This window comes from Nerophis lumbriciformis, linkage group LG10 (genome assembly GCF_033978685.3).
Source record: "Nerophis lumbriciformis linkage group LG10, RoL_Nlum_v2.1, whole genome shotgun sequence".
Taxonomy (NCBI): domain Eukaryota; kingdom Metazoa; phylum Chordata; class Actinopteri; order Syngnathiformes; family Syngnathidae; genus Nerophis; species Nerophis lumbriciformis.
In genome coordinates, this window is record NC_084557.2 from 45,346,558 (window position 1) to 45,365,691 (window position 19,134).

At 44.4% G+C, this 19,134-nt stretch overlaps 1 protein-coding gene across 6 annotated transcripts in view; it reads right to left on the reverse strand.

Moving 5' to 3' along the window:
- pclob (piccolo presynaptic cytomatrix protein b) overlaps positions 1-19,134 on the reverse strand; it is a 197,398-nt gene that overhangs the window by 99,461 nt on the left and 78,803 nt on the right. For 3 of the 6 annotated variants that reach the window (XM_061969547.1, XM_061969545.2, XM_061969543.1), the window contains 7 exons: positions 12,304-19,134; positions 10,430-11,994; positions 10,086-10,351; positions 8,948-9,773; positions 7,805-8,849; positions 5,817-5,885; positions 5,481-5,507 (listed from right to left, as the gene is read on the reverse strand). The exon at positions 12,304-19,134 is cut by the window's right edge and continues 274 nt beyond it. In XM_061969547.1, the coding sequence (XP_061825531.1) occupies positions 5,481-5,507; positions 5,817-5,885; positions 7,805-8,849; positions 8,948-9,773; positions 10,086-10,351; positions 10,430-11,994; positions 12,304-19,134 (10,629 nt within the window). The remainder of the gene's footprint in view (positions 1-5,480; positions 5,508-5,816; positions 5,886-7,804; positions 8,850-8,947; positions 9,774-10,085; positions 10,352-10,429; positions 11,995-12,303) is intronic. The other 3 variants (XM_061969546.1, XM_061969544.1, XM_061969548.1) reach the window with 3 other exon arrangements.

Here is a 19,134-nt window from a genome sequence, read left to right on the forward strand (position 1 = left end):
CAGACCACAGAACACTTTTCCACTTTGCATGAGTCCATCTTAGATGATCTCAGGCCCAGAGAAGCCGGCGGCAATTCTGGATGTTGTTGATAAATGGCTTTCGCTTTGCATAGTAGAGCTTTAACTTGCACTTACAGATGTAGCGACCAACTGTATTTAGTGGCAGTGGTTTTCTAAAGTGTTCCTGAGCCCATGTGGTGATATCCTTTAGAGATTGATGTCGCTTTTTGATACAGTGCCGTCTGAGGGATCGAAGGTCACGGTCATTCAATGTTGGTTTCCGGCCATGCCGCTTACGTGGAGTGATTTCTCCAGATTCTCTGAACCTTTTGATGATATTATGGACCGTAGATGTTGAAATCCCTAAATTTCTTGCAATTGCACTTTGAGAAATGTTGTTCTTAAACTGTTTGACTATTTGCTCACGCAGTTGTGGACAAAGGGGTGTATCTCGCTCCATCCTTTCTTGTGACAGACTGAGCATTTTTTGGGAAGCTGTTTTTATACCCAAACATGGCACCCACCTGTTCCCAATTAGCCTGCACACCTGTGGGATGTTCCAAATAAGTGTTTGATGAGCATTCCTCAACTTTATCAGTATTTATTGCCACCTTTCCCAACTTCTTTGTCACGTGTTGCTGGCATCAAATTCTAACGTTAATGATTATATGCAAAAAAAAAAAAATGTTTATCAGTTTTTAACATCAAATATGTCGTCTTTGTAGCATATTCAATTGAATATGGGTTGGAAATGATTTGCAAATCATTGTATTCCGTTTATATTTACATCTAACACAATTTCCCAACTCATATGGAAACGGGGTTTGTACGAAAAATTTGAAACGGTATCCCGTAGTTTTGCAATGTAGTTTTTGAGATTATGACGACGTCTTATCCTATTATTTCTGCAGCTATGGGCACTTCTCAGAATTAGAGGCGACACTCTTATCTAGCGTCGCTTCACAGCGGCAATGTCCACTTTGAAGAGGTTCATCGGGAAAAAAAAGACTTGCGTTCCAATTCCGATGAAAACCACACGTCTTTGTGACAACACAAACAGGAACATGAGAGACCAGAAATGGAGCTTGCAGGAACCACTGTGATGTGCAGCCATTCCCCAATGATGCATAGTCTGAGTCGGGGGGCAGCAGATGTGCTTTTGTGATGGTTCATTCTCAAATTAATTGGATATGTCAGCAACTAAAGTTGTGCTAAATGGATGTTACTTTCCACCATTGAGATGCGGGTCATTCCAGAATGAATCCAGTCGGCATGTTAAGAGGAGCAACTCATAGAGAAGTGAATCATTCAGAAGAGGACGGTATTTTTCGGACCATAGGGCGCACCGGATTAAAAGGCGCACTGCCGATTCAGGTCTATTTTCATACAAAAGGCGCACCGGATTATAAGGCGCATTAAACGGGTCATATTATGATCTTGTGGTCTACAGTCATACTTGCCAACCCTCCCGATTTTCCCGGGAGACTCCCGAATTTCCGTGCCCCTCCCGAAAATCTCCCGAGGCAACCCTTCTCCCGATTTTCACCCGGACAACAATATTAAGGGCGTCCTCTACAACCTGTCGACGTGTCCGCTTTTTCACCATATAAACAGCGTGCCGGCCCAGTCACATGTTGTATGTGGCTTCAGCATACACACAAAAGTGACTGCAAGGCATACTTGATCAACAGCCACACAGGTCACACTGAGGGTGGCCGTATAAACAACTTTAACACTGTTACAAATATGCGCCACACTGTGAACCCACTCCAAAACAATAAGGACAAACACATTTCGGGAGAACAGCCTCACCGTAACACAACATAAACACAACAGAACAAATACCCAGAATCCCTTGCATCCCTAACTCTTCCAGGCAACAATATACACCCCCGCTACCATCAAACCCCACCCACCTCAAACAACCCCCTCCCCCCAAAATCTCCCGAATTCGAAGGTCTCAAGGTTGGCAAGTATGTCATACTTGCCAACCCTCCCAATTTTTCCGGGAGATTCTCGAATTTCTGTGCCCCTCCCGAAAATCTCCCGAGGCAACCCTTCTCCCGATTTTCACCCGGACAACAATATTAAGGGCGTGCCGTGATGGCACTGCCTTTAGCGTCCTCTACAACCTGTCGACGTGTCCGTTTTTTCACCATACAAACAGCGTGCCGGCCCAGTCACATGTTGTATGTGGCTTCAGCATACACACAAAAGTGACTGCAAGGCATACTTGATCAATAGCCACATAGGTCACACTGAGGGTAGCCGTATAAACAACTTTAACACTGTTACAAATATGCGCCACACTGTGAACCCACACCAAAACAAAAATGACAAACACATTTCCGGAGAACATCCGCACCGTAACACAACATAAACACAACAGAACAAATACCCAGAATCCCTTGCATCCCTAACTCTTCCGGGCTACATTATACACCCCCTTACTTACTTACTTAGTCCTCTTGCACTTCAGGGCGCGTAGAGCCGACCATAGCAACCAGGTCTCTCCATCTGGGTCTGTTGTGGGCAAGGTGTTGAGCTTGTGCCATAGTCACATTGCAGGCCTTAAGGTCCTGGGCTAATACATCCAGCCAGCGAGTCCTGGGGGCGCCTCTAGGGCGTCTCCAGCCAGCTCGCTGCGGGTTGAAGTCCAGGATTTTGCGCAGGCGGATGACATGGCCATACCAGCGCACTCGCCGCATTGCTGCGAGGCGAGAGGCTGGGAGCTGTTGGGTTAGCTCTCTTAGGGTCTTGTTGGTGACATGCTGGCTCCACGTGATGCCTTCTATCCTCCTGAGGGCTCTGGAATCAAAGCCATCTAGCCTGGCCGCCAGGATGTTATTCAGCGGCCATGTTTCCGAGCCGTACAGAAGGACAGAGACGACAGAGGAATTGTAGACCCTCAACTTGGTGTCCCGAGATATGTGCCGGTGTCGCCACAACGGTCTCCACAGGGACTGCATGACACCCCCGCTACCACCAAACCCCGCCCACCTCAAACAATTCCCGAATTCGAAGGTCTCAAGTCATACTTGCCAACCCTCCCGAATTTTCCGGGAGACTCCCGAATTTCAGTGCCTCTCCCGAAAATCTCCCGGGACAACCATTCTCCCGAATTTCTCCCGATTTCCAGCCGGACAACTATATTGGGGGCGTGCCTTAAAGGCACTGCCTTTAGCGTCGTCTCTCACCTGAAAAGGAGACTATTATATATGTCTCCGTTATCCATAAGTTGATCTATAACCCATAAAGTAGGCAGGCACGGAGCTATTTCTCAGCATGTTTATTCCGGCCGGCACGTTAATACACTGACACACAACATCCACAAGGCGGCGGCAACGCAGTATTATGGGCCACCTTGCAAGCAACATTCCGTTCTCATTTGCGAATATATAAATATAAGAAATACTTTAATTTCAGTGAATTCTAGCTATAAATATATTCCCCCCTCTTAACCCTGCCCCCGGTCCCGCCCACCCCCCCTAATCTCCCGAGTTTGGAGGTCTCAAGGTTGGCAAGTATGTCTACAGTCGTGGTTAAAAGTTTACATACACTTGTAAAGAACATAATGTCATGACTGTCTTGAGTTTCCAATAATTTCTACAACTCTTGTTTTTTTGTGATAGAGTGATTGGAGCACATACTTGTTGGTCACAAAAAACATTCATGAAGTTTGCTTCTTTTATGAATTTATTATGGGTCTACTGAAAATGTGAGCAAATCTGCTGAAGAAACAAGTCTAATACAGTTAGCTGAACTGGTGGTAGTATTATGCTCTGGGCCTGTTTTGCTGCCAATGGAACTGGTGCTTTAAATGGGACCATGAAAAAGGAGGATTAGCTCCAAATTCTTCAGGACAAGCTAAAATCATCAGCCCGGAGGTTGGGTCTTGGGCGCAGTTGGGTGTTCCAACAGGACAATGACCCCAAACACAGGTCAAAAGTGGTAAAGGAATGGCTAAATCAGACTAGAATGAAGGTTTTAGAATGGCCTTCCCAAAGTCCTGACTTAAACGTGTGGACAATGCTGAAGAAACAAGTCCGTGTCAGAAAACCAACACATTTAGCTGAACTGCACCAATTTTGTGGTCAAAAATTCAAGCAGAAGCTTGTGGATGGCTACCAAAAGCGCCTTATTGCAGTGAAACTTGCCAAGGGACATGTAAGCAAATATTAACATTGCTGTATGTATACTTTTGACCCAGCACATTTTCAGTAGACCCATAATAAATTCATAAAAGAAGCAAACTTCATGAATGTTTTTTGTGACCAACAAGTATGTGCTCCAACACAAAAAAAATAAGAGTTGTAGAAATGATTGGAAACTCAAGACATGATGTTCTTTACAGCTTTTGACCACGACTGTACATAACATGCGATGGTGGTTCTTTGGTCAAAATGTTGTAGCGGTGTAGCGTGCAAGGACGGGACTGGAAGAAGTGTCAAAAGATGGCGCTAACTGTTTTAATGACATTCAATTCAATCAATAACGGAGTAGCATCTCCTCATCCGTGGCTCACTAGTGCAACAACAACGCCGGAAATGTGTCCCGTTAAAAACCGTCCGACCAGAACTCTCTAATAACTAAAGTTCCTTGGGTGAATAATGTAAACTCACTACACCGGAATGTTTTAGTGCTTTCACGGTGAGTTTACTGACAGGTTTAAGTAAGAACTTTACACTACTTTATATTAGAAATGGCAACAGCAGAAGTTGAATGCCACATAAGAAGAAGCTTACGACTACATTGTCGGCACAGACTACAATGGCAGACACGCTCAAATTTTCAGGACTCATGCAAATCCCAAATATCAGCAGGTACCAGAAGGTAAGAAAAGTTGGTTTTGCATGATATTGCGAAACAAAACGCTAGATAATATGTCTGCTGTTAGGGTTGGAATTGGGGGTTAAATCACCAAAAATGATTCCCGGGCGTGGCCACCGCTGCTGCTCACTGCTCCCTTCACCTCCCGGGGGGGTGATCAAGGGCGATGGGTCAAATGCAGAGAATAATTTCGCCACACCTAGCGTGTGTGTGACAATCATTCGTACTTAATAATACTAATAATAGTAATAATACTCGTATGTTTAATGCGCCGACAATCCATCAAGCGGTGTGGCTTCATAGCTTACCGAAAACATTTTGACAGATTTTTGAGCGCCGTGTGTAATGTTCTAGATTCTCAATGAAACATTTAAAGTTTTTGGTGTTGTTTACTGCCATCATATTGCAGTCGACACGTATCTCTTATGTGTGACTGCCATCTACTGGTCACACTTACCATTACACCATGTATCAAATAAAATTGCTTTGAGGGCGGTAGGCACAACCAGAATTATGCCGTACATTAGGCGCACCGGGTTATAAGGCGCGCTGTCGATTTTTTTAATGAAAATGAAAGGATTTTAAGCGCGCCTTGTAGTCCGAAAAATACGGTAATGATATGGAGGCTACATTGGAGAATGCCGTCTCACCTTCTATATTCCAGTTTGGGCCTCCAGCTGGGGTACAAAATCGTATATATACGTTTTAAAAGAAATGTATATGTTTTGTTTCAAGAAATGCGTGCAGCAGCCTACAAGGTCAAGCTACAGGAACTAAGCTGAGAGCCAATATCTACTGGGGGGCCGGGGGGGGTATGTCAGCACATGCACTAAAAGCGGGGGTCGATGTACAGTATGATGCATGCTTGAAAGTCACAACTAGCTGCTCGACACTTAAGGAGAGGCACTATGAGAATTAGACAATTAAGGGAAAAGCTCATCCATCAATCAAGTGGGCCTAGGAGTTAGTTGACTAAGATACTCTACCGTGTCTGATACTTTCATGAAAGATTCTGGCTTCGTCTCTGTTCAACACCAGCATGGACTCACTGAGTCCTGTAATCAAGGCAGATTGACACGTACAGGTGGGGTAATCACAAAAAAAAAAAAAAACATCTTATCAGCTATAGAAAGATCCTTCAAAAACAGTCCCGAGCTCCATTCTAATGTGAGTGGGATGGGACTGGAGCCCTCAATCTAGAGACATGGTTTTTGAAAAGCGTACTTAATGTTAATCGGTGTTTCAGCTGAGCATGTTTGTGTGTGAGTCGCAGCTACAGTACTGATAGAATGCGGCGTGGAATGGTAATGAGACCTCCTGAGAACATGCAGAAGGACCTTGACTTTATTAGGATGGAAACTCAAAAACACAAGATTGCAAGTTAATACACACACACACACACACACACACGCACACACAAAAATCAACATGCAAGGATGCAAAATCAAATGCAGATAACAAAAAGTACATCGAGACACTTAACCTGACAAAAAGTGACAATAGTAAAAATGACTGCAAAAGTTGTGTTGAAAGATAACATTAAAAAAGTCTGTGTGATAAATAGCATAATACTGATTTTTTTATTGCAAAATAAAAAAGTGAACATTATTAACATATATATAATGCACTAATGTCTAAAGTTTTAATAGTTTTATTTTTTGTAAAAAAAAAAAAAAAAAAAAGATATAAATATATATAATGTATTCACTGCGAGACTTTTGACAAGAACAAGAAAGTTTGATCATATTACGCCTATACTGTATATACCTTTATATAAATATATACCTATACTGGCTCACCTGCACTGGCTTCCTGTGCACTTAAGATGAGACTTCAAGGTTTTACTACTTACATATAAAATACTACACGGTCTAGCTCCATCCTATCTTGCTGATTGTATTGTACCATATGTCCCGGCAAGAAATCTGCCTTCAAAGAACTCCGGCTTATTAGTGATTCCCAGAGCCCAAAAAAAGTCTGCGGGCTATAGAGCGTTTTTTTATTCGGGCTCCAGTACTATGGAATGCCCTCCCGGTAACAGTTAGAGATGCTACCTCAGTAGAAGCATTTAAGTCCCATCTTAAAACTCATTTGTATACTCTAGCCTTTAAATAGACCCCATTTTAGACCAGTTGATCTGCCGTTTCTTTTCTGCTCTGCCCCCCTCTCCTTCGTGGAGGTTCGGTGGCCAGGGATGAAGCGCTGGCTGTCCAAAGTCGGGACCGGGGGTGGACCGCTCGTCTGTGCATCGGTTGGGGACATCTCTGCGCTGCTGACCCGTCTCCGCTCGGGATGGTCCCCTGCTGTCCCCACTATGGACTGGACTCTCACTATTATGTTAGATCCACTATGGACTGGACTCTCACAATATTATGCTAGATCCACTCGACGTCCATTGCACCGGTCGCCCTCCAAGGTTTCTCATTGTCCCATTGGGTTGAGTTTTTCCTTGCCCTGATGTGGGATCTGAGCCGAGGATGTCGTTGTGGCTTGTGCAGCCCTTTGAGACACTCGTGATTTAGGGCTATATAAGTAAACACTGATTGATGATTGTAGTTTGGCTGCATTGTTCGAAAGACAAAGCAAACTTGCTAATAATAAACCATTTTTCGACTGCTTGGTTGCCAAATATTGACATAAACATTACTGTATACATAACATGTATTTTGTGGAAAAAGTAAAGCAATGTAAAAATAAAATGACAATGCATGCACTTGAAATGACAAAATAAATATGTGCCGTACATAAACTCAAGCTATGAGTTGTATGTATTGCTAAGTGGAAACATTAAAAAAAAGCATGCACAATCCACGGAGATATTTAACAGGAAAGAGGAAAATACAGTAGCCATCGACAATTGTTTGGAGTACTGATGATTGAAGAGCACACGACCAGGAATATCACTCAGCAGTAGCATGCATGACAAGCAAGTCCACACAGTAGAGTTCTTGCAATTGTCCCAGGTTCCATTTACCTTCACTGTCCGACATGGCACCTTGTAAGTCATCCATGATGAATGCGATATCTCGATCGTAGCCACGAGTCCGAGATTCTTCCCTCATATGTTGCTGAACCTCCGGCAGAGAATGGCTAGATCCAAATTGGTCCCTGGAGTCGGCAGAGATTGGAGGAAGTGGTCCCGCTGAAGCCCTGGCCATACCCATAGGCTGCCCCACAGGACTTAGAGGGCTCTCCTCTTCGGAGTTTTGAGCCACTATGGGGATACGGCCCCGACTTTGGCTGATAGGCAAACTGGTGGGCTTTGCTCTGGCCACACCGGGGGCAAATGCTGCATCCAACACATCCCCCTCTGTTTTGAGTCTGAGCGAGGAGCTGGAAAGATCCCGTTTGATCGATAAATCCAAGCCATAGACAGAGGAGGGCCGGGAAGATGGACGAGATGAAGGTCTGGAGCGGCTGCCGCTCGGATAGGTGCCGTCATCTTGGACAGTGACCCTAATAGTGGACCCAAGTCCAAGAGACTGCCCAAGAGAACCAGCAAGATTAGCCCCCAGGGAGGAGCCCAAGTATTTCTGTTGCTCTGATAAGTTCTTCCGGAGGCCAAATGTGATCTCATCCTGAAGCAATCTTGCTCTAGCAGCCAGATTGGTCACAGAAGAAGCTCCAGATCCGATGTAGCTACCAAAGTCTGGTTCCAAATCCCTACTCTCCTGAATTGGGGAGAATTTAGTTATGGCTTTTGGGTCAATCAAAGCCTTTTTGTTCTTCATCTGTTTCTGGTAAAGCACAGCAGCCGGGAGCTGTTTTGCAGCCTGTTTTTCCAGAGTGAGTCTTCCAATGCTATACTTTTCACTTTTTGGGAAGTGGCGAAAGTTGCTGTCACTGGGGAGATACTGGGGAAGGCCCAAGCCCGATAAATGCTCTAGTCCCTCAGTTCCTCGCCTGAACTCCTGCTTGATCTGTTGCTTCAGTAGTTTTAACTCATAAGGTTCCTCCATAGTGTCATCGTCTCCTTTACCATAACCTTGAAGTTGTGACGGTCCTAAAAAATCTGCTACCTAAAGGGAAAAAAAGTATCTTAATTAAAATAATGTCAAACTGAAAAGAACCTAAGTATACATAAAATTGATTATTAAGAAAATATAGGTGGGTGTACCTCTGTGCGTCTGACTTCTGCTGCCCTAAGTAGTCTGTCTGCCTTAGACAACTCCTTATCAGGGATTGTAAATCCTGAACCCAAGCCAGTGGTACCCAACCCTGTGGAGGCTTTGGTGAGTTCCCCAATGTCCTCAATCAGCACATAGTTTCTGGCATTATGGTGGTCAATGTCAGCATAGAAGGAATCTGCAGATATGCTTGACATGGGACTAGAGGCCATGCTCCTTTCCTCCAGCCCAAGCCTTAAGTCCAAACTGCCATACTTGCCTCCAAGATGAGCCACCCCATAGCCACTCTCTGAGGAGGTCGGCACTATGATTAAAGGTTGGTTACGTATGACCTCATAGTTACTGGAGATTTTGGGCTCTAAATCAGACAGGTTGTTTTGACGCTGCTTTCCTTGTTGCAAGAGCAGAGCATGTTGGTAGCTGCTAGGTTGATCCTGACCACGCGAAAGTGATAAGGTTGAGTAAGGTGACACCTGTTGGTGGTAAACAGACTGCTGCTCATATAGATTATGTTGACTGTAATGGCTGGTGGTTTGAGTCTGGGGAACATACTGGCCGTAATGGGAGTAGGGGCTTGTTAGCGTGTTGTACTGGGAATCCGCTTCAGTCTGTGGGGGAATGAATTGATCAAACTCAGATTGGGGCGCTGTCCGCGGCCTCTCCAGGCGATCACTCCGGTCATCTCTAATGTTGCTAACCTCGCTGTCTGACATGTAATCTCTTTCTTCTGCCACCCCCTGGAGATAGGCCCTCTCCCTCTTCTCTCGCTCTTTCAGTAAGGCATCCTTTCGGCGATTGATACCCATCTCCAGGTACCTACGGGGATAAAGACATACTCAGTCAAATGTCTTTTAAGGTTTTAAATAAAAACGGGTTTCTCACACCATAATACCTTTCACCATGTGTGAGTTTGGAGTGGTCTCACTGAGGGGTGTCAAGGCAGCCTTTTAGCCCATAAGCTATCAAGATAAGTGTGGGCATCATGCAGATGGATTAGGGAGGATGATTCCAAAACAGGGACGAAAGCAATGGTATTAAATCAATTTAATGGCGATGATAGTTTATTCGAATATGGCACACAAAATAATTTCCGAACTTATGTTTAATGCTAAATTTGCAGCATCTTACCGTAGTTTGGCGTCAATTTCCTTTTCCTCCTCGTCGAGTTCAGCCTGTTTCTTGCGTAGTTTTGAAGATTCCCTCTCTACCAGATCAAGCTCTTTGTCAATATCCTGCAGGATCTTCGCCCGAGCCATTGTAGTACTGCGGGCAAGACGGCGACGGGCAGAGTTGGTGCTGTAGCCAGACCGTCCCATTAACGAGTCATCCTCAGGAGGTGGATCTGGTAGCGTACGCTTGACCTTCTTGCCTGTTCCAGAGGGACAGCCTCGCCCCTATAACACATGGTCAACAAAAAGTTAAATCAGGATTTGAAACACAACCTACAATTAAATATTAACTGTATAACTTACAGAATAACTGTCTGCGTAGTATCCACTCATCCTGTTTTCTGTAGTGGGGCTCAGAGATTTAGGATCAGACATACACTTCTGGCCAGGCTTCAATCGAGGGCCTGAGTAAAACCTTGTTGGGTCCGCAGTCAGCATTCTCTGCCCTCCAAGTGATTTATCTGGCGATAATGGGGACACTGAGGTATAGAAACCTCTAGATCTAGGCGAAGCATCAGTCGGAATGTGAGTCGCGTAACCCATTTCATTGGGTGCAGGTCTTCTATCTGAATCGGTCTGACAGCTCAGACTACCACCTCGCTGAGAATTTTCAGGAGCTGAGATGTGTTTGATTATTTCCACCTTGGTGTCCATCTGGACGTTGGGTCGTTTGATGGTTCCAGAGTGGTCAGTCTGAACAGATATCTCAGCGACTGTCTGGATAGCAATGCTAGAGACCTTAGAACTATGTTTACCTTCACTGCTGTGCTTGCGAGACCGTCGGCGAGCTTTTGTGGGAGCATCCCATTCATCTTGGTCTTCATCGTCAGACTGAGCCGAGCTATCAATGTTTCTCTTATTTTTCTTCCTTCTTCCGATGTGCTGCTTTTCTGTTGAGTCTTCATCATCAGTCTGCACTCCACTGTCAATTATCTTTTTACCTGTGTCCTGACCATCTTGAATCTTTTTTGTTATGTTACGCTGGTCCTGACTTTCCTGTAACTGTGTACTAATAAATGGACCTGTAGATTCATCTTTGACAGGCCAGTACTGTCCACTGTCTCCAACTCCTGCATATTTGGCCTCAAGGAGGTTTGTCGTAGAACCTGTGTTACCATAGTGTTCATCTAACTGCCGCTGTAGTTGAAGCTGAAGTTGCTGAATTTGTTGCAACTGCTCTTTCTGCTGGGCATAAGTTTCCTGTTGGGCTATTATATGAGCATGGTGTTCTTCCTCTTGCTGCAGCAGAAGCTGTTGTTTCAGAGCTTGGAGCTCTTCCAGCTCTTGTTGCACCATTATCTGCTCTTGTTCACGATAACGCTGGATCTCTTGTCTCTCCCATTCTAACTCCTCTGCAAGACACAACTGTTTAAGCTTTTCCAGCTCTAGAAACTCCCTCTCCATCTGATACTGTGCCATTTTGGTACTGTCCAAGCCAGGGAATATTGGAGACAAAGCTAATGCATCCAAAGAAGCAGCTAATGCTTCCAGGGTGGTATCTGAATACATTTCGGGGAAGCCTGTTATGATGTCAACCAATGCTGTAGGTAGAATCTCCTTTGGTAGACCTGTGTCATAAGGAATGACTTGCCCCTGGTGTGTGTTAGGTACAAAATCATATTGTTGGGGCACAGATTGATTCTGGATTGTTGATGCAGGCACTAAGGTAGTGCTAAAAATGGAGCCAGGTTGTGTGGTAATTGCATATGTTGACGGAACTGGGGCAGCAACAGAGGAGTAAACTATTCCATCTGAAGTTTTTAGGGCACTATTTACACCAAAACCAGCAAGAGCATCCTGGGAAGATGGAGAGGCAGTCATCCCAGGGAATGTTCTGGTAGCTTTGCTCGTGTAGTCAAGAGCTTTACCTGCCATGACAAGTAAATTGTATAGTTTTTACTAAATATGCTACACACATTTTTTCATTATGTAATTATTTTTTAATTATGTCCATGCACATGCATATTTGCCTAGCATGTTGCAAAACCAAAATATTGAGGGAGCACACGGAGGCACACACATGCATCTGTTTAAAGACAAAAAAAAAAAAAAAAAAGTTAATAAAATAACAACCAAAAGTACAACAACATGCAAAATAAGAAACAGTTTGTGATACAAGTACACAAATCCAATGAATCTAATATTTGATCATGCAGCAGAACTATAATTGTACTTACCAGCAGAGAGTTTGGTGGCAGTGAGGTCTATAGCTCCATCTCTAGATCCATTGAGGTAGTCATATTCCTTATTGGGATCATAGGGAAAGAGTCCTACCTCTCTGAGGCTGGCCTTTGATATTGATGCATTTTCACCATTGATCCCTTTAAATCCATACTGTCCAGCACTATTATGCTGATCATCTTTGAAGTCCAAACGGTTGTCGGGCTGAGTTGTGACAGGGGGTTGTGTTCTGCAGCTCCCGGTAAATGGTAATTTGTATAATACATCACAGCATACACTCCTTCTACCAGCAGTAAGATCAACTGGTATCCCATCATCCTCGACAACAGTGGTTATTACTTCAGGACTTTTTCCAGATAAAGCTACCATCGATCTCACTGGCCTGTAATTGGACAGATCCACGGCCCCTGTTGCTTCCAAAGACAGGACATAGGCCCCACTCTTAATGTCTAATGCAGAAGTCATGGGTGTGCCTCCTCTGGCCAATGATCCAAACGAAAGGTTAATTGGTATGTCTTGCTCAGTAGATGCTACAACTGTGGCTACAGGTAGAGTGCTTACAGGTTTGTAGACAATCTGTGCCAATGGTTCAAATGCTTTGTACGTGGTGAGAGGAAGTGGCAATGATGTAACAGGCCCTTGCAAGTCAAGAGGTTTCTCTGCTGGAGGGTTGCTATATGAAGCAATAGTGGCTGTGCATGTGACTATTGTGATGCTATCAGTTACCACAGACAGTGTAGTCACTGGGATAACATCAGCGCTAAGATTTACAATTTCAGGTTGTACTGCCGTAATTTGACGAGCAGTGTCATTGGATGACTGTCTAAACAACTCAGTCGGAGTCAGGTCCATGCCTTGGTTAGTCATTTTCATGCCAGCCTTCATGGTCCGTAGATCCATAACATCCCCAGGATATGTTATCCTTCCATTTAGTTTAGGTTGAGCTTGGTATTCACTTTCATCAGGTTTTGTGGGTGGAGTATGCTGTGGAAGTCTTTCATGGACGACAGACACAGTAGTTCTCTGGACCTCAGTGGTGACTACCTGAGTCACTAAGCTAGGCAATATTTCAGCAGGCTGGCCTGTAGTAGAAACTGAAGAGTACTTGTGACTCATACTCGAGACAACTTTCTCTCGTCCCCGGATCTCTTGGCTTTCAATCGACTCTTGTTGAATTTTGGTGATGGTGACTGGAGCAACAGGTGTCCCAGTTGGTATGTCCTGGACAGCGGGTATTGAGGTCCTCCTTGTGTATGCCTCAGTAGTTATTATTTCAAAGGGACGATCATACTCTGATGAATATGTTATAAGCTGTGGTTGTTCGATTGAAGGATATGAACTTTTTCTATAGGTATCATATACATTGACAGGGATGTCTTTTTCAGCTGGCATGTTTATTACCAATGGTTGTTGTATGGTTAAAGATTGCCTTCTTGCAGCGGCAGCAACGTTTTCATTGTTGACATCCTGGCCAGGCATTTCATAATCAGTAGGAAAGGTAAATATTTCACCTGTGCTGTATGGTTGATTTCCTATGGATGATATAGATGTCCGCCTTTCCCTTGAAGGTTGTTCGGCTGGAATAACCTTATAGGACAATGAAGCCACTACCTGAGGCTGTATCAATGATGACATTTGTTCTTGTCTTGCTGGAGCCCCCTTTGTTATAGTCGGTGTTGGCTCCGGCTGTAATGCAATAACTTCAAGTGGAGGTGTTAAACATGGCATGGTGGTTGATGGAATAGTTCCATAGACATCAGGCATATAAGTGATAGAATGCTCCTCTGGTTGTGGTGTTCGATGTTGCACCTCCATTATTACAGGTGAGAAAATGTCTTCAGCATTTGGAGCTATCTTCTCCATTGTTAACTGAGTCATGTGTGTGGGAGCTGTGGCAATGTTATGATAGACATGAGGCGATGTTTGTACATCTGGTATTGTAACAACATAATCATATTGTGAGTCTCTCTCTGCTACAAGTGCCCTCACTTCACCTGCAGAATATGGATGTTGTGCAGGTATTTGCTGCATAGTTTGTTGAACTGACTGGAATTCACTAGTAAATGTCAAATGTGAGTCAGCCATTTGTATAAGTCCCGTTGGTTGTTGCTGACTCACTGCTATAGTTGAGCTTGGAACTGTAGCAGTGAAGATGGTTTCACCTGCCTTTTCTGGTTGTTTTTCTATTTCAGTTGAGTACATAATAACTGTACAGTCTCGGGGTATTTGTACATCAGAAAGTACCCCAGGCTCTAGTGGAATAACAATATGTTGTGTCAGGGGCTGACTTGGCAGTGTTTGAATTTGAACTGAGACTTGTTCTTCAGCTGAAATCTCTTGTGGAAGTTCCACACCCTGTGAGACAATTTTTGGACGTTGAGTGACTGATGTTTCAGGATGTGGTCCTGCAGTGACTTCACTCATTATTTCTGAGGTCTTCGTTGTGTCTTGTTGCATTGGTGTAGATGGTGGCAAGGACTGATAGACTGCGTGTTGCTGCTTCAGTATGACAGGTATGTATGGCTTCTTTATTGGGTCCGGTACATTATGGACCTGAATTATTGTTTCCTGATCAGAATCTCTACCAGCCTGCTCTTCAGAAACCACTGTCACTTGTTTTAATGGAGCAGTTGATGCTAAGGGCATAGGGGGTGGATGCCTAACAATGGGAACGGAAGCTCTCCGAACTGTGGCCTGTGCTGAAAATGTTTCACCAAGGGATTTCTGCTCTAAAGGCGTTGTTCGTACTTCTGGTCCTTTGGTAGATGGGATGGAGCCTCGTCTTATTGGTGCCTGGACTGTTATTACTTCTGTTGGTGAGCCAGGCTCAGATGGAAGCGTTATCACCACATATGTTTTCAAACATTTGCCATGTCTTGGAGATAGTGGTGACTTGGGAGATGTTGCCCCTGACTTACTCTCCACAGGTCTCGTCAAGGTAAGCGAAAGGGCATTTGGAGGTTCTTTGGTCCGAGGCAGTGTTGCAGCTTTTTGTGTAACATAAGGTGGTTTGACACTTTCTCCTGGTTTGTGACTGAAAACCAGTCCAGCTGGAATAATTACAGGCTTAGGTGGTATTGGTGGAGGGGCCTTTGGCAACGGACTAGAACCAGTTATTGTTACAGAAAACTGTTCCACTGCTGTGGGAATTGGTGGTTTTGGATATATAGTAGGCTTCGGTAAAGTGGAAGGACGTGGTGTATGTGTAACTGATGGAATTGAAACAAATGGCGCTACTGCCACTGTAGTGGAAGGGAATGCTGTACCTGCATTGGATGTATCTGACACAGCTGTCTTAGATGGGGTGATACTGGTAATAACGGGCTGTATACTTGGTACCTGAGACACGGTTGAAGAGATAGTGCTACTTTGTGGAGTGTGGCTAAGCCGAGACAGGTTTTCCATACTTGGCACAATGATGACCACATGCCCTGGTCTTGTTGGGGTCACAACTTGAGGTACAGCAACATCATCTGGTTTCATCTCCTCCATTCTTGGCTGTATATCAACAACTACGGACTGCATTGCCTGGACAACAACCGGGGTTCCTGTAGGGATTGTGGTCGCCATAGTTGTGGAGACATACTGAGCCTCACTTGTAGGTAGACGCTCCTTGCCAAGCTCGGGTAATGAAACTGAAGTAGATCTCGGGGGAGGAGGCGGTGGGACTTTCTTTTTGACTATAGTAGTTGAAGGAATAGATACAGGAATCACAGCAGGTTGAACAGGGACTTTGTTTACCACATTTGGTTTGGCCTGGGCCAGGGCTGTTGTTATTGCTGAGCCTTGAATAGGTGTTGGTGAGGAGATTTGAGACGCAGTTGAAACCAGGTCAGGCATCTGGACAATTACTGGTTCATGGTGTGATACTGCACCTATAGGAGCAGTAGCTACATTATCTAAGGATTGACTATAGACTTGAATTTTGCCGGTACCATATTCACTAAATTGAACTGGAGGCTTAGCTGTGACAATAACTGGTTCTGGACTTGGCGTGGACACCCCTAGCACAGATGCGTCAATTGGCATTTGAGACGGAGATGAAACCAAGTCTGGCATTTCAACAACTGGTGAAGTCTCCACTGGGACTTGAATTGGGACCTTGGGAATAGAGGTTTGGACCAATTCTGCTGTTTCACCTTTAAAAGGGTCAGACACCACATCAGGTATAGTTACTACAACTGCAGAGCTTTCTTTAAAAGTCTCACTTTTAGTGGGCAACAATGGTGAGCCCTCTCGGGAGGATTGAGTGACAAAGGAACGAGTAGGTGTAGAAACAGGAGTTGAATCTGATGACAGAGGAGTTTGAGCTTGAAAGGAGGGTGAAGATGTAGCATTAGAAGCCATGCTAGAATCTGGGGTCGCTGGTGAAGTTGGTGGGGACAGTGGCGATAAAGGAGAAGGTGTAGTGGTTAGTTCTGGAGCTGATATTGGAGTTGGAATAGGTTTTGGTTCTGGGATTTCACAGACCACGGAAATCTGTTCTATTTCAGTTGTGTCAGACAAAGGTGGGCTTATGGATTGATCATCTTTGGTTTCAGAATCATCACTTGGGGTAATGTCAGAAGAAATCCCAACACCATACTCTTCTGCAAGACTGTCATCCTCTTCTTCCCCTGATGAACACTGTGTAATCTTGAGGTCAGGTATGGGGAAAAGTGCCTTTCTAAGTGCAGGATCTAGTGGAATCATGGGCCGGACAAAACCTATAGAACCGGAAGGTGTGGCTGGAACAATTGTCACCTCAGGCCGCTTTGGGGGTTCTGAAGGGCGTGGTGGGGCTGGTCGTTTTCTTTTCTTGACTGGCAGCTCACTAGAATTGTCAAACCCAGGCTCACTTTCTTCAATGTGGGATATCGCTTCTGTGGGTATGACTACAACACAGGTCTCAGCATGTGAAGATGGTATATATTCCATGTCATTCTGGGCCTGTTGAAACTCTTGCTCTATCATCATTAATTCCCTCTTCTTTTCCATCATCTCTTCATAAACCTCCTCCGGAGACCTGAGTTTCTTTAAAGGTTCAGGACTGTAGTCCTCTTTGGGTTCAGTGTCGGCATAATCACACATTAAAATCTCTGGCTCCTCAACCAAGGATTCATAGAGATAGTCCTCTATTGACATTCCTCCATAAAGTGGCTCAACATCAGGAGGACTATCGCCTGGAATTGCTTTGGCCTTCTGGATCATTTGCTCATATGCTTCTTCTGCACTCTTTAATAATGTTGAAACAGGCTCCTTTTCTTCGACTGGGGTAAACGGTATCACTGTTGGAGAAGGTTTGCGCCCTCTCTGTACGGCTTGGCTTACTTCTGGTTCTGATTCGACACTGGCCCAGTACTCAGAGCCAAATGTTTTACTGATGTCATCCTTTACAATGACTTGTCTCATATCCTCTACTGAGGAAGCACTTTCACTGGCAGACAAGAGCTCATGCACACTTAGTTCATTCTTTTCTTTCCGAGATTTCTCGTCCTCAGAGGAGTCTTCAATTGTGGGTAGTGGCTGGGTTGCGTGTCTGTGTTTACCTTTGCGATACTGTCTGTCCCCACTAATTATTTTGTGACTTGGACTGCTATCACTGTCCTCCTCCAGGGATGATGCAGATGTCGGTGATGACCCTGGCGTAAAGCTAGATGCTTGAAGACTGGACGAACCCTTTGAAAGGGATTCAGTGATACTCTCTACCTCTTCATCAGTGCTTTGTCTTTGTTTGATGACTGGAACAGCTTTCTTAAAAGTTGTACTTGGAAATGCTTCGGAAGCTCCAGCACTAGTCATAAGAGGGGACTTTCTCCATGCGAGGGGTCCTTCATTATCTGTACTTCCTTCACTAGAGAGTGATTTAAATTTCATTGAGGAATTATCAAGCACAGCCTTCTTAACGACTTCTTCATTGGACAATGTTTTTTCTTTCTCATCCTCAGATAGAGACATTTCCTCTTCATCGCCCATACCCATTATCTGACTGCGGATAAAGTCTTCATCTTCTATTGACGAGTCAGCACTTTCAGTTTTGATGTCCTCACTGATAGATGTCACATCAGTCACTTTGAGCCTCCTCCTCTGAACCTCTGGTGATGGTGAAAGTGTGAAGTCACTCCCACTGCTCTCTTCCATTGCTTGGAAACTAAGGCGCCTTTTTCCACTTTCTACCGTTTCCTTTATTTGCAGTGTTTGTCCTTCTACATTATTTTTAATTCTACTGCATACCACCTGATCCTCTTTTGGTTTATCTGAAAAGGGTAAAATCTGAGGTTGAGTATCATTTTCTGCCTCCAATCTTGCCTTAGTAGCTGTCTCGGATACAACTATGTGCTCCAATTCAACTGTTCCACCAGCAAGGACATATGTTTCATTTGTCATTTTATCTGGCTCCTTTGTAGATTCTGGTTGTGGCTCTGGGGCGAGAATGGCATCAGCTATTTGTTCCACTACTTGATTACTGCCAGTAAGTGGCTCATGTGACTGTTCCTGAACTTCAGCCTTCTTAGCAGATGTTTCGGGCATGCTCAGTTTGATTTGGTCTTCAAGATTTGTTGTCTTGACTTCAGCCTTCATTGTTGGAGGTTGCTTCATTTTGTCTTCTAGAACAATTCCAACGGTAGACAATTCAAATGTGGCTTTTGAGGGCTCAGTTTTCTCAACGGATTTGGGAATTTCTTCCACACTTTGTTCCTTCTTCTCTAAATTTGTTATTTCCACTCCTACATCTGTTCTGGACAATTTAAGTTGAGGAGCCACTAGTGGTTTAATTGGTTCTGCTGTGGATTCAAATAACTGCTGTTTTTCTTTGATGACAGTTGACACCTCCACTGTTTTTGGTT